This window comes from Oncorhynchus kisutch, linkage group LG14, assembly GCF_002021735.2.
Source record: "Oncorhynchus kisutch isolate 150728-3 linkage group LG14, Okis_V2, whole genome shotgun sequence".
NCBI lineage: Eukaryota > Metazoa > Chordata > Actinopteri > Salmoniformes > Salmonidae > Oncorhynchus > Oncorhynchus kisutch.
Window position 1 is genome coordinate 55,637,111 of NC_034187.2, and position 13,132 is coordinate 55,650,242.

At 44.6% G+C, this 13,132-nt stretch overlaps 1 protein-coding gene across 3 annotated transcripts in view; it reads right to left on the bottom strand.

Moving 5' to 3' along the window:
• Nucleotides 1–3,633: 3,633 nt before the first annotated feature.
• Nucleotides 3,634–13,132, bottom strand: part of LOC109903622 (sodium/potassium-transporting ATPase subunit alpha-3) — a 29,362-nt gene continuing 19,863 nt past the window's right edge. For all 3 annotated transcript variants that reach the window (XM_031788564.1, XM_031788563.1, XM_031788562.1), the window contains 13 exons: nt 10,269–10,467; nt 9,586–9,830; nt 9,074–9,266; nt 8,650–8,962; nt 8,224–8,374; nt 7,893–8,061; nt 7,153–7,307; nt 6,800–6,923; nt 6,522–6,667; nt 6,000–6,130; nt 5,716–5,817; nt 5,395–5,486; nt 3,634–4,830 (listed from right to left, as the gene is read on the bottom strand). In XM_031788564.1, the coding sequence (XP_031644424.1) occupies nt 4,802–4,830; nt 5,395–5,486; nt 5,716–5,817; nt 6,000–6,130; nt 6,522–6,667; nt 6,800–6,923; nt 7,153–7,307; nt 7,893–8,061; nt 8,224–8,374; nt 8,650–8,962; nt 9,074–9,266; nt 9,586–9,830; nt 10,269–10,467 (2,049 nt within the window). In that variant the 3' untranslated portion in view covers nt 3,634–4,801. The remainder of the gene's footprint in view (nt 4,831–5,394; nt 5,487–5,715; nt 5,818–5,999; nt 6,131–6,521; nt 6,668–6,799; nt 6,924–7,152; nt 7,308–7,892; nt 8,062–8,223; nt 8,375–8,649; nt 8,963–9,073; nt 9,267–9,585; nt 9,831–10,268; nt 10,468–13,132) is intronic.

The following is a 13,132-nucleotide window of genomic DNA, read 5'->3' on the forward strand; positions in this document are numbered from 1 at the left end:
TCTCTCTCTATCTTCCTATCTCATAGGTTCAGTTACCCAACACGGCTGCCAGCAATAGTGAGTGCTTTTATTTATCCTGTCCGTCAAAAGTCTACAAAAAGTGCTCTTCAATCTTAAATGTCATCCAAGAAAATATAGCTGTCCAGGGTTCTGCCTGTTGCAGTTTACATGATTTGAATACATTTTCAGAGAGCTTTTCAGAGAACAATGCTAAAACCTAAACTCTGCTGTGTCTAAGCCAATTATATGTTATGTCAGTCTATGGTCTGAGCTTTAGAGAGACAACAAGTTTAAATAATTATTGTACATCCTCAGGGTCATTATTCTGTTTTGGCCACTAACTGTGCAGCTATGGATAGGTAATCATGCGTTTCACCATGTTAGAGGTCTAAGGCACTGCATCTCAGTGCAAGAGGCGTCACTACAGTCCCTGCTTCGAATACAGGCTGTATCACATCCGGCCGTGATTAGGAGTCTCATAGGGCGGCGCACAAATGACCCAGCGTCGTCCGGGTTTGGCCGGGGTAGGCCATCATTGTAAACAAGAATTTGTTCTTAACTGACTTGCCTAGTTAAATAAAGGTTCAATAAAAAATATTTTTAAATATTTAAAAAAAACATGATCCCCTAGCAGCCCCAATTCCTTTTATACCTACTGTCCAAATGATGGGTTCCTGTCTTACTCATCAGACCACCTACGATCCTGATTTTGTAAACCTACATAAAACTAAAAGTGTTGCAAACCCTTATCTCATGTCAGGATTGAACCACTTTGAGTATCCACATTTGATCTCTCTCCTGTTGACTCCTGTCTCTTTCCCATCCCCAAACTGTGCTTTTACCCTTACTTGGATCCCATTTTGCAGTGGTTGCGCTGTGCTGTGCTCACTATAGAGCAGAGCAGGATCATCCCTCATAAATGGAAGAAGTCACAGTGAAGACCGTGAACTTTGACCTTTCTGTCTAAAAATGGTCCTAACACCCTGATGAAGGCTCTTTAGCCAAAATCCACAGCAAGGAGAGGTATGTGTGACTTCATTTTTCATTTATATAGATTATAATTCATTAGCCAGCTCCTTACCTAAGGATACATGTTCTTTATGTCACTGAAAATGGTCCCTTCCCAGAAGCTTGTGCTTAACATTTTTAGATATCTAAAGTTGTATTTTTTTCAGTCGGTGCACGTAAATAAAGTTGTATTACTACATTGTGAATTTAAAAATATATATTTGTACACTGTTCAGGTGCTTGCTCTAGACGCATTTACTGTAAATCATGTGGCTATTGTCTTTTCTCGTTATATGGTTTACACCTGTAAAATATGCTGACTATATAGTAGGATCTAAATTTGATCAACCTGTAGCGGGACAACTTTCCTGCAATGCAGGAAAATTACAAATGATTGTGTATTTGAGGTTTAAAAAAGCTTCTGAAGTTTGTAATTTTCACTTGTAAATGTCGGATTCGATTTTCCCTTACGAAAAATGAATCAACCCTTACAAAAGGGCCCATTCATTATAATCCACATAGTAATTCACATATTCTGTGGATGCAGGATTATTTTCCTGCTGTAGCAAACTGGCTCACATGTCCTGTTTATATATTCCTGTGTGTGTGTTTGTGTGTGTTTTTGTGTTTGTGTGAAAGAAAGGCCTGTAAAATGTATATGACGATGTCACACCCTGTATCCACACAGTCATTACTGACACTCCATTATTGCAGGAGCTCTCCCCACCCCCAACCCCCCTTACCCATTAAGCGACACCCAAACAGATTTGGCCAACACACTGACCCCTCCCCCACCACCTGACCCCGGCGACCTAGGAGCCATGGCAACCCTCTGACCCATCCTCCTGTTGCCAAGGAAACAACCTTGGAGCATGTCTGACCATACCCTCCCTTCTCCCCCCTCAATGACGCGCTGAGACGAGCGATCGATATTCTATCACACAGAACAGTGGAGCGCGAGAGAGGGGGGCACGGTGCGGGGAGATTACAGAGTGGAGGGGAGAGGACGGCTGACAAAGAGAGCCCCTGTGTGTGTGTGTGTGTTCGTGTGTGTGTGTGTGCGCGCATCATAATGAGCAGACATATTTGTGCTGTGCTAGAGGTACAGTAGCTAGCTTCAAGGTATGTTTTTCTATGCTAAGAAGCAGATGCTACTGTTTGTGTTTGTGAATTGTGTTTAATATGAAGAAATAGTATGAGCTCGACATTTAAAGATGTGTTGTGCATTTCAGAGGCTCACAAAGGCCCCTGGCTCCAGGAGCTGCTTTAGTCATTTATGTGCTGCAACAATGAGGGGTTATATGTGCCTCATTTAGGTGAAACTGGTTTCTAGTAATTGACAGACAATGAAGAGAGATCAGAAGACTGTCTCATGAGAGAGAAGGTCTAGAAAGCTGGATCCAGTGCAAATGGGGTGACCTATATCCCCAGGATATAGGTGTGTGTGTGTGTGTGTCTATTTGTGTGTATTTGTGTGCGACAAATGGGCAAGCCATCATTGGCTCCCTCAGCCCTGTAATAGTATTCATGAAACACAAACTCTCCTCCTCTCTCTCTCTCTCTCTCACACACACACACACACACACACACACACACACACACACACACACACACACGGTCAGAGAACCATTACTAGAGCAAACAAACACGCACACACCATTCGCCGTAAACCTATGAGATAAACAGTTAAAACCTTCAGAAATGCAGGCCCCCAACACTGCCCTAAAGGCTTACATTATAAGGCATACATGTTCAAATTTCATTTTTAAAATAAACATTAAGGTAATAAATCTCAACCACAATAGGTCATTATGATTACTGGTTTATGAATACTAATAAATGTCTGTTTCAAATCAGGTGTGGGGTCTACGATATCAAGGGACCTTCCTATACCCATTCAGGTAAAGGGAAGTATGACGGAGTTGTGTGAGGAACTCATTATTGAACATGCTAGAATCAAGCTCTTGATCTTCCATGGTTCCTTAAGTATTCATCTCGCGTAGTATATTGCAAAGTACGTTGTTAGAATTTAAATGTATTTTTCAAAAGTGTTCACTTTGTGTTTTCAGGACTTTCATATATGGATATATCTAAGGACTTAATATTCACAAATATATATATGTGTGTGTGTGTTTTCAGGACTAGTGTATATTTTCCTCAGGACTTATATGGCTTTCATTGCACTAGCAGTGTATCAGAGGATGTGAGCATCTTCATTTATGCCCAGATGAATTCTGCAGAGGTGGTGACTGGATACCTATATTATTCATTAGCATATTTCCATGATTTTATTTTTCTTTATGGCCTTTAAAAATATATATATATTTGATTTGCCCAATCACAATGAGTGAGTGGGTAGAGCAGCATAATTGTGTGCTGTGTGAAAATAAGTGTAGTAAGAAGTGTTGCTCACTCACTATCGGCGCTCCCAACGCACCTCATTGCAGACAACCCTTCAATCCCCCTGGTATGTAAGTCGAGACATTCTGTCTGCCTTAAAGTGGTATCAGGAGCATTGATAGTATGAAAGATGTATTTACAGTCTTGTCTTTCTCTGCCAAACCCCACATACTAAACAACTAACTGCGACCAAACTGAAAAACAAGGGGGGGATCCTTGTTTTTTATAAATAGTTTTGCTGCTGTTTTGCATGTACGGTACAATGCTTAATTGCATTTTTCACTTATTTAAATAATGAAATTGGAGAGAAATCTCTTTCTCCTAGGACACAGAAAGAATGTTATATTTTTTTCAAAAGGGGTGAGTTGGGGGGAGTGAGGGGGGGGGTTTACAAGGACAGGGGAGGTCGCACAGTTCTCACAGACAAGTAGCTCTCAGAGCCGCTGCTAGCATTAAAAAAAAAGAAACACCAGAAATGTTATGAAATATTGTTTTAAAAAAAAACACTCAGTCTTCTAATATTAAACAACAACATTGGCAAAACAGGAGGAAGAGGGAGGGGAGGGGAACAGGAAGGAGGAGGGACATTTTTTCCCCCTGTAGAGGGAGGGAGTGTTCCACGTTTACGGGAGTGGCGGCAGGGGAACGTTAAGTCGAAGATTGGTGGAAGGAGTGAGAGTGTCAAGAGGGGACGTCAGGGTAGAACGGGTGACAACGACGCCACAGCGCTCCACCGTGGGATCTAGATGCAGCCGCCATTTTGTTATTGATAGAGACGAGTTACACCGGCATTTTGTTATTGATAGAGACGAGTTACACCGGCATTTTGTTATTGATAGAGACGAGTTACACCGGCATTTTGTTATTGATAGAGACGAGTTACACCGGCATTTTGTTATTGATAGAGACGAGTTACACCGGCATTTTGTTATTGATAGAGACGAGTTACACCGGCATTTTGTTATTGATAGAGACGAGTTACACCGGCATTTTGTTATTGATAGAGACGAGTTACACCGGCATTTTGTTATTGATAGAGACGAGTTACACCGGCATTTTGTACATTAGTGTATTAGCACATTTATGAACAGTGTTATTATAACAGTATAGTAAACAGTATTGACTATGCTGTGGTCTTTGGGTAGAAAAAAAAGTCAGCGAGACAGAGAGGGGCGCAGGGATTTGGCGTGATCATCCCGTTTCTCTCCTTCTCTGTAGTTGGTTCTTTGTTCCTCAAGGCGATGTTGGAGGAACATACAGGATGGGGAACGGAGGAGTTTTCAGATGTGGTTTCTCGTGTGGTTGGTATGTGATTAGAGGGATGGGTAGGGAGGAGAGGAAGAGGGGAATGCATTTTAGGGGAGGAAGGGGGAGAGAAGAATGGTTTGATGATTTAATAGTATGTCTCTTTTTCCACCCAGCCTGGAGAGAGAGGGAACAGAATAGAAAGGGAACAGAATAGAAAGGGAACAAAATAGAAAGGGAACAGAGAGAAAGAAAGAAATCATTTTTTAAATTGAAATAGAAAACATTTGTATCAAAGGAAACTTGAATTCCCCTAAGATGGTTTTAGTGCAGGGCTCTCCAATCCTGTTCCTGGAGAGCACCGTCCAATAGGTTTTTGCTCCAAACCTAATCTAGAACACCCGATTCCAATAATTAGCTGGTTGATAAACTAAATCAGTGTAGTTACAACTGGGGTTGGAGCGAAAACCTACAGGAGGGTAGCTCTCCCGGAACAGGGTTGGAGAACCCTGGTTTAGTGTATGCAAACGTGCATGTCTTTTCTACATGTTTGTATGTGAGTTTGCGTGAGTTTGCGTGGGTTTGTGCATGTAGGATTTTGTAGCATGATGTACAACAGTACCCACAATGCTCTGTAAAAGATATCTGGTTCTATCTTAGTAAATGTTATTATGGGTACTGTAGTACATTGTGCTATAGATTTGTGTGAGTACACTAAGTGTGTTTGTGAGAGAGTAGTACCTCCGGGGTTCCGACGCAGGATGAGTTTTCGGATCTCATCATAAACGAAGATGAGGAAACTGTACGGGAACGCACAGAACCACCAGCTGGGCCTGAGAGAGAAAGAGACGGGTAGAGAGAACATAGTAGAAAAATACACGTTTTAGTTACATCCAGAGTGCCATTCAGTTGAACCCCACCCCCCCCATTCATGGATCGACATAATATCCAGTCCACACATTGGTACATTACTGTTAAGTAACTGCTATATAAACATCACTCAGTAGAGGGTGCTGTTGCTGTGTGGGAATGAGGGCAGAGAGGCTGGTGTACAGTACTGACTTGAGGGGGTACATCCTGAGAGCCACGTCCATGCCTGGGGTGTAGGACAGGAAGGCAGCCAGAGCTGTCTCCTCAAACAGCCCAAATATCAGGATCTTATTCCTGTAAACAAACAAATAATTAATCTCAACATTTATCCTAGCTATGAGAGACATAACGTAGAGGGGCTTCATGACCCTACAAAACACATAGTTTACCTAAATGGAGAAAAGAAGAGGTCTGTTATTTAGTCATGCTAAAGTTTGTGTCATTAGATGACAGACGCAAAGATAAAGGGTTCTGACCTCATGCCCTGCTGGAAGACAGAGTTGCGCCTCGTCTTGCAGATGATGACATCAGCCCACTGTACCACCACAATACTGACAAAGAAGGCTGTGTGACAGGTGTACTCCACTATCTTCCTCTGTTCATAGGTCTGGCATGGGAGGGAGAGAAAATCACAACGGAGGAGAGTTAAAGAGTGAACGAGAGCAAAGGTAGAGATGACGAAGTGGAAAGTGGTGGTGATGACTAAGTGGAAAGTGGTGGTGATGACTAAGTGGAAAGTGGTGGTGATGACTAAGTGGAAAGTTGTCGTGATGACTAAGTGGAAAGTGGTGGTGATGACTAAGTGGAAAGTTGTCGTGATGACTAAGAAAGCAATTCATTTTATAAGACTAATAAGGACTGGATGAAAGAAAATAAGATGAAAGAGTGGTAAAAGTGAACGAGTAAAGACGAGCGAGCAAAGAAAAAAGAGAGAAAGAAAGAAACTGGAAGAGAAAAAAACATGAAAACGGAGAAAAAAAAGAGGCAATCTAGCGTACCCATTGCTGTCCGTAGCTGTCCTCTAGGTCGTTGTTCGAACGGTCGTCCCAGTTTAGCCTGATGCCCACCAATAAAGAGGGAAGGAAACCGTTCTCCGCCAGGATCACAAAATAGGAGAAGAACCCTCCCAGAGCCTGGATCATCCCTACAGAGGCAGAGGGAGGAGAGGAAGATGTGTTAGCTTTATCCACTATGCCCATAGAATTAGAATTAGGCCGGGAATCAATCCAACACAGACTGACGACCTGAACACAGAGATAGACTTTTAAAGACCCACCAATCTGTCCGTAGGCGATACTGATCAGCCTCTCGTTAACCAGTTTGTCCCTGGCTGGGTTCCTGGGCTGTCTCTTCATGATGTCACTCTCTGCTGCCTCGTAGGCCAGAGAGATCGCTGGCACCTGTAGACATAAATTAGGGTTAGGAGACAGTGGATATCAATACACTGCCTCACATTGTGGTGCAAAGGACAACAGACCAAACCACACAAACCACACACTTGGATAAGACGACCTTCATTTCAAATTGTATTTTTAATCTTCATATTGTATGAATTGAACAAACTACAATTTGCCTGTGTGTTCGTGAGCCATGCATGTGTGTGTGTGTGTGTGTGTGTGTGTATCTCACCATGTCGGTTCCCAGGTCGATACAGAGGATGGTGATGGTCCCTAAGGGGAGTGGGATGTTGACCAGGATGAAGAAGAGGAAGGGGGTGATCTCAGGGATGTTACTGGTCAGGGTGTAGGCAATGGACTTCTTCAGGTTGTCAAAGATCAGACGGCCTGGAGGGACACAAGAGAAAGGGCTTGTATAGGCTACCCCAGGACGACATCATTATATATTTTATTTTCAAACAATGGGCTCATATTACAGATAAGTTACCTTTCTAACCAGTACCTTTTCTTTCATCTCCCAATATTCCATTACCCCTCCTTCCTCTCCTCTCGCTGACCTTTTTTAACTCTCTCCATCCTACCTGTCATTCATACCACCCTCTTTCTCTCCTTTGTTTTCTTCCTCCCTACAGATGTAGGATCTTAATTTGAGCCAGTTTGATACAGCAGGAAAATAATCCTGCAGTCACAGGAAAACATAAAACATTTTGTATTGGATGATACATTTTTCGTAAAGGAAAATCAAGTCTGAAATGTAAAACCTCAGAAGCCTTTTTAAAACCTCAAATACATTACAAGTTTTACAATTCCTGTATTGCATGAAAGTTCTCCTGCCACAGGGTGATCTAATTAAGATTCAACATATGTATACCTCTATCCGCCCCTACCCTTTTTCCTCCCTGCTAATAACCACTTTTTACCCTCCCTCCCTTTCTTCTTCCCTCACTCCTTCCCTCCCTCCATCTCTCTCACCCTCTTCCACTCCGGTGACGATGGAGGCAAAGTTGTCGTCCAGCAGGATCATGTCAGCGGCTTGTTTGGACACGTCTGAGCCGGAGATCCCCATGGCGACGCCGATGTCAGCCTTCTTCAGGGCGGGAGAGTCATTCACACCATCACCAGTCACAGCCACAATGGCACCCTAAGAGGCAGGAAGGGGGGGGGGGGGGGGAGTGAATATTGTGAAAAGCCTCCTCTTTATCTACTACTGTATAACAGAATATGTAGGAAGTGTGTACGTGTGTGTGTGTGTGTGTGTGCGTGCGTGTTCGTACGTGTGTACGTGCGTGTGCGTGTGCCTCACCTGTCTCTGGCAACCCTCCACGATGATGAGTTTCTGCTGGGGGGAGGTCCTGGCGAACACAATCTCAGTGTGGTTCCTCAGGATCTCATCCATCTGATCCTGAGACAGATCCTTCAGGTCTGTTCCGTGGATCACACACGCCTTGGCATCCCTGGAAAACACACACGCAGGAAGACGGTGAGTGAGAGAACGTATGTTTGCTATCACTGATACACACACAAACACACACACACACACACACACACACACAGAAATGCAGAAAGTGACTGACTGACGGAGTGACTGACTGACTGTGTGAAAGAGTGACTGACTTTGTGAAAGAGTGACTGACTGTGTGAAAGAGTGACTGACTTGTGTGAAAGAGACATATTCCATACAGTATGTGTTGGTACACACCCATACACACTCTGTCCTCATATCTCTTACCTGGGGTTGACCTGGCTGACGGGGATATTGAGACGGGAGGCGATGTCCTCCACTGTCTCGTTGCCCTCGGAGATGATGCCCACGCCCTTAGCGATAGCCTTGGCTGTGATTGGATGATCGCCGGTCACCATGATGACTTTGATGCCAGCGGAGCGACATTTACCCACGGCGTCAGGCACGGCGGCACGAGGAGGGTCAATCATGGACATGAGGCCCACGAAGCACAGGTTCTCTGTGGTGTAGTTGACATCGTCACAGTCAAAGGCAAAGCCCTTGGGGTACTGGTCCTCAGGCATTAGCAGGTGGCAGAAACCTGGGGAGGGACAGTATGAGATTGGTATTATTATTCGTATATGCGCTCTGAAATGCCTCTTTAGGTTCCCATTTCTTACTCTCTTCTCATCTGTCCCACCCTCTCTCTCACCGAGTACTCTCTCTCCCAGTCCTCCCAGCTCCATGTAGGCGTTCTGGAAGGCCTCCTTCATCTCCTCCTCCATGGGCTGCTCCTTGCCCTGGATCAAGATGGTGGAGCAGCGGTCCAGGATCCTCTCTGGCGCTCCCTTCATCACCAGCAGGTAGCGGTTGTCGTTCTCATCCTCCGTCTCATGTACAGAGAGCTGATGGTTGGTGGTGGGGGGTGGAGGAGGAGGCACAATCACACACTTGTGTTCAGCCTCTTATATAAACCCTTGTTTTCCCTAAACCTAGGTTCATGCCTACACCCCGGCTAAACCCTAACCCTCAACCCTAACCCAGACCCAGGTCAGACCCACCTCTAGAACTGGGGCCGTATGTATCAAGCTGATTCAGGATCAGTTTAGCCCTTTATACCACAATGAATAAGATCACATAGATAGGTGGAATCTGTTCCACTATGAGATGTTTGACACCTACAGGATCCAGGGTGTACGCTTGTGCTCCATGTTGCTCACTCACCTGGTACTTGTTGGTGGAGTTGAAGGGGATCTCGGCCACCTTCTTGTTCTTCTCCCTCATCTGTCTGACGCTGCCGCAGGACAGCTCGATACATTTCAGCAGCGCGGACTCGGAGGCGTCACCCGCCACGTCCCTCTTCAGGATGGGCAGCTGGTCTTGAGCTGCCTTGAACTGCGCCCGGTTACACAGGGCCGCCACCCGCGCCAGTGCCAACCACGTCTCCGAGCTCTTGTCGAAGGAGGCGCCTGGGGAGAAGAGGGGGGGGGGGGGGTTCTTAGTGACAGACACATGGTTGTTGCGTTCATGTGCCCACAGGCAGCCTTGAAGCCTTCAACTAGGCCTGCATAAGTAAACTTACTCTCATTAACAATGCAAAGCCTTTGGTACAAGACGTTACAAACAACATAAGGCCAATCTTTGATGGCCTAGTTATTCACTAACACAGTGGTCAAAACTTCTGGCTCGGGTGCCTCAGCAGGCCAAACATTATGCCGGTTTGCAAAATGATATCTAATTCCAGTCAGTTCCAAGGAGGGAACAATCAATATACAAGACTATCTAAATCACCTTAACCGTTGCAACCATCTCAATAACTGTGATCACGATATGCAAAGCCAAGATATATTTACTTTATATAGTAAGGACATAAATGAGTTCAGTGAACTTAAACCCGTCTCTCTTACCAGACTGGTCCTCTGTGGTGTCGGCCTCGTGGATCTGGTTGTCGAACCACATGTGGGCCACGGTCATCCTGTTCTGGGTCAGGGTACCAGTCTTATCAGAGCAGATGGTGGAGGTGGAGCCCAGGGTCTCCACAGCCTCAAGGTTCTTCACCAGGCAGTTCTTACGAGCCATACGCTTAGCGGTCAGGGTCAGACATACCTGAGAGAGAGAGAGAGAGAGAGAGAGAGAGAGAGAGAGAGAGAGAGAGAGAGACAGAGAGAGAGAGAGAGAGAATGCAACAGGGATTGGGAAAAGAAGACAGGGTGACAAAGTAGGAGAGAGAGAATTGGAGAGAATAAAATAAAATATTAGTACCAAGTCAGAAAAGTAAAGTCATGGGGCGCACAACTCCAGGGGTGGACGTCCTATACCAGGGCTGCCCAACCCTCTTCCTGGAGTTCTACCGTCCTGTGGGTTTTCAGTCCAACCTTCTTCCTGGAGATCTACCGTCCTGTGGGTTTTCAGTCCAACCCTCTTCCTGGAGATCTACCATCCTGTGGGTTTTCAGTCCAACCCTCTTCCTGGAGATCTACCGTCCTGTGGGTTTTCAGTCCAACCCTCTTCCTGGAGATCTACCGTCCTGTGGGTTTTCAGTCCAACCCTCTTCCTGGAGATCTACCGTCCTGTGGGTTCAGTCCAACCCTCTTCCTGGAGATCTACCGTCCTGTGGGTTCAGTCCAACCCTCTTCCTGGAGATCTACCGTCCTGTGGGTTTTCAGTCCAACCCTAATGTAACACACCTGATTCTACTAATTAGCTGCTCAACAAGACCTTCACTAGCTGAATGAGATATGCTAAATTAGGTTTGGACTGAAAACCCACAGGACAGTAGATCTCCAGGAAGAGGATTGGGCAGCCCTGCCCTAGACCCTCAAACCAATCAACAACTTACTTGTGTCTACAGATAAGTAAAACCATGACAAATCAATACAAGAAAGCTAAACGTCTACCCTTGAGACCTGGAGTTGTGTAAACCCCTGTCAGTCCACATCCCCACCTCTCCACTACATTCAAATGTGCTAGAGTCAAATAAAATACTCAAATATATTTCACAGCCCAGGGCTGAAATGCAGAAAGATAGAAAGAGTAGGAAAGCCAAGCAGAGCAAAACCAGCGAAAAGGCGGGCGCCGGTGTATCATGCTACTTTCAAAATATCATGGCCGACACAGGCAACTAGCCAAGCAGTGAGAGTGGCAACAGCCCAGCATTTATATTAACATTAGCCCAGCATTTATATTAACATTAGCCTAGCATTTATATTAACATTAGCCTAGCATATATATTAACATTAGCCTAGCATTTATATTAACATTAGCCCAGCATATATATTAACATTAGCCTAGCATATATATTAACATTAGCCTAGCATTTATATTAACATTAGCCCAGCATTTATATTAACATTAGCCTAGCATTTACATTAACATTAGCCTAGCATATATATTAACATTAGCCTAGCATATATATTAACATTATCCTAGCATATATATTAACATTAGCCTAGCATATATATTAACATTAGCCTAGCATTTATATTAACATTAGCCCAGCATTTATATTAACATTAGCCTAGCATTTACATTAACATTAGCCTAGCATATATATTAACATTAGCCTAGCATATATATTAACATTATCCTAGCATATATATTAACATTAGCCTAGCATATATATTAACATTAGCCTAGCATATATATTAACATTAGCCTAGCATATATATTAACATTAGCCTAGCATATGTCAATTTCTCTTAACAGTTGTCATAGAAGACAACTAACCAGGGGGTGTCACTGACCGAGGCGCAAAGACAGCCTGAAAAAGAGAGACAAACACAAAGAGGGAAGGAGAGAAAAAAGAAACAGCCTGAAAAAGAGAGAGAGGGAAGGAGAGAAAAAAGAAAGATACAGGTACACAAAACACAATGGGCTGCCTTTTATGGAGAGAAAGAGAACAAGAGTGAGATACGATACACCACCACAACCATCACAAAAGACAGATCGAGAGATGCATAATTCCACAACGATACCGGGACACAGGGAAATACTAACACAGAGATAGAACACACAGAGTAAGAGCCAATGACAGACAGACAGACAGACAGACAGACAGACAGACAGACAGACAGACAGACAGACAGACAGACAGACAGACAGACAGACAGACAGACAGACAGACAGACAGACAGACAGACAGACAGACAGACAGACAGACAGACAGACAGACAGACAGACAGACAGACAGACAGACAGACAGACAGACAGACAGACAGACAGACAGACAGACAGACAGACAGACAGACAGACAGACAGACAGACAGACAGACAGACAGACAGACAGACAGACAGACAGACAGACAGACAGACAGACAGACAGACAGACAGACAGACAGACAGACAGACAGACAGACAGACAGACAGACAGACAGACAGACAGACAGACAGACAGACAGACAACAGACAGACAGACAGACAGACAGACAGACAGACAGACAGACAGACAGACAGACAGACAGACAGACAGACAGACAGACAGACAGACAGACAGACAGACAGACAGACAGACAGACAGACAGACAGACAGACAGACAGACAGACAGACAGACAGACAGACAGACAGACAGACAGACAGACAGACAGACAGACAGACAGACAGACAGACAGACAGACAGACAGACAGACAGACAGACAGACAGACAGACAGACAGACAGACAGACAGACAGACAGACAGACAGACAGACAGACAGACAGACAGACAGACAGACAGACAGACAGACAGACAGACAGACAGACAGACAGACAGACAGACAGACAGACAGACAGACA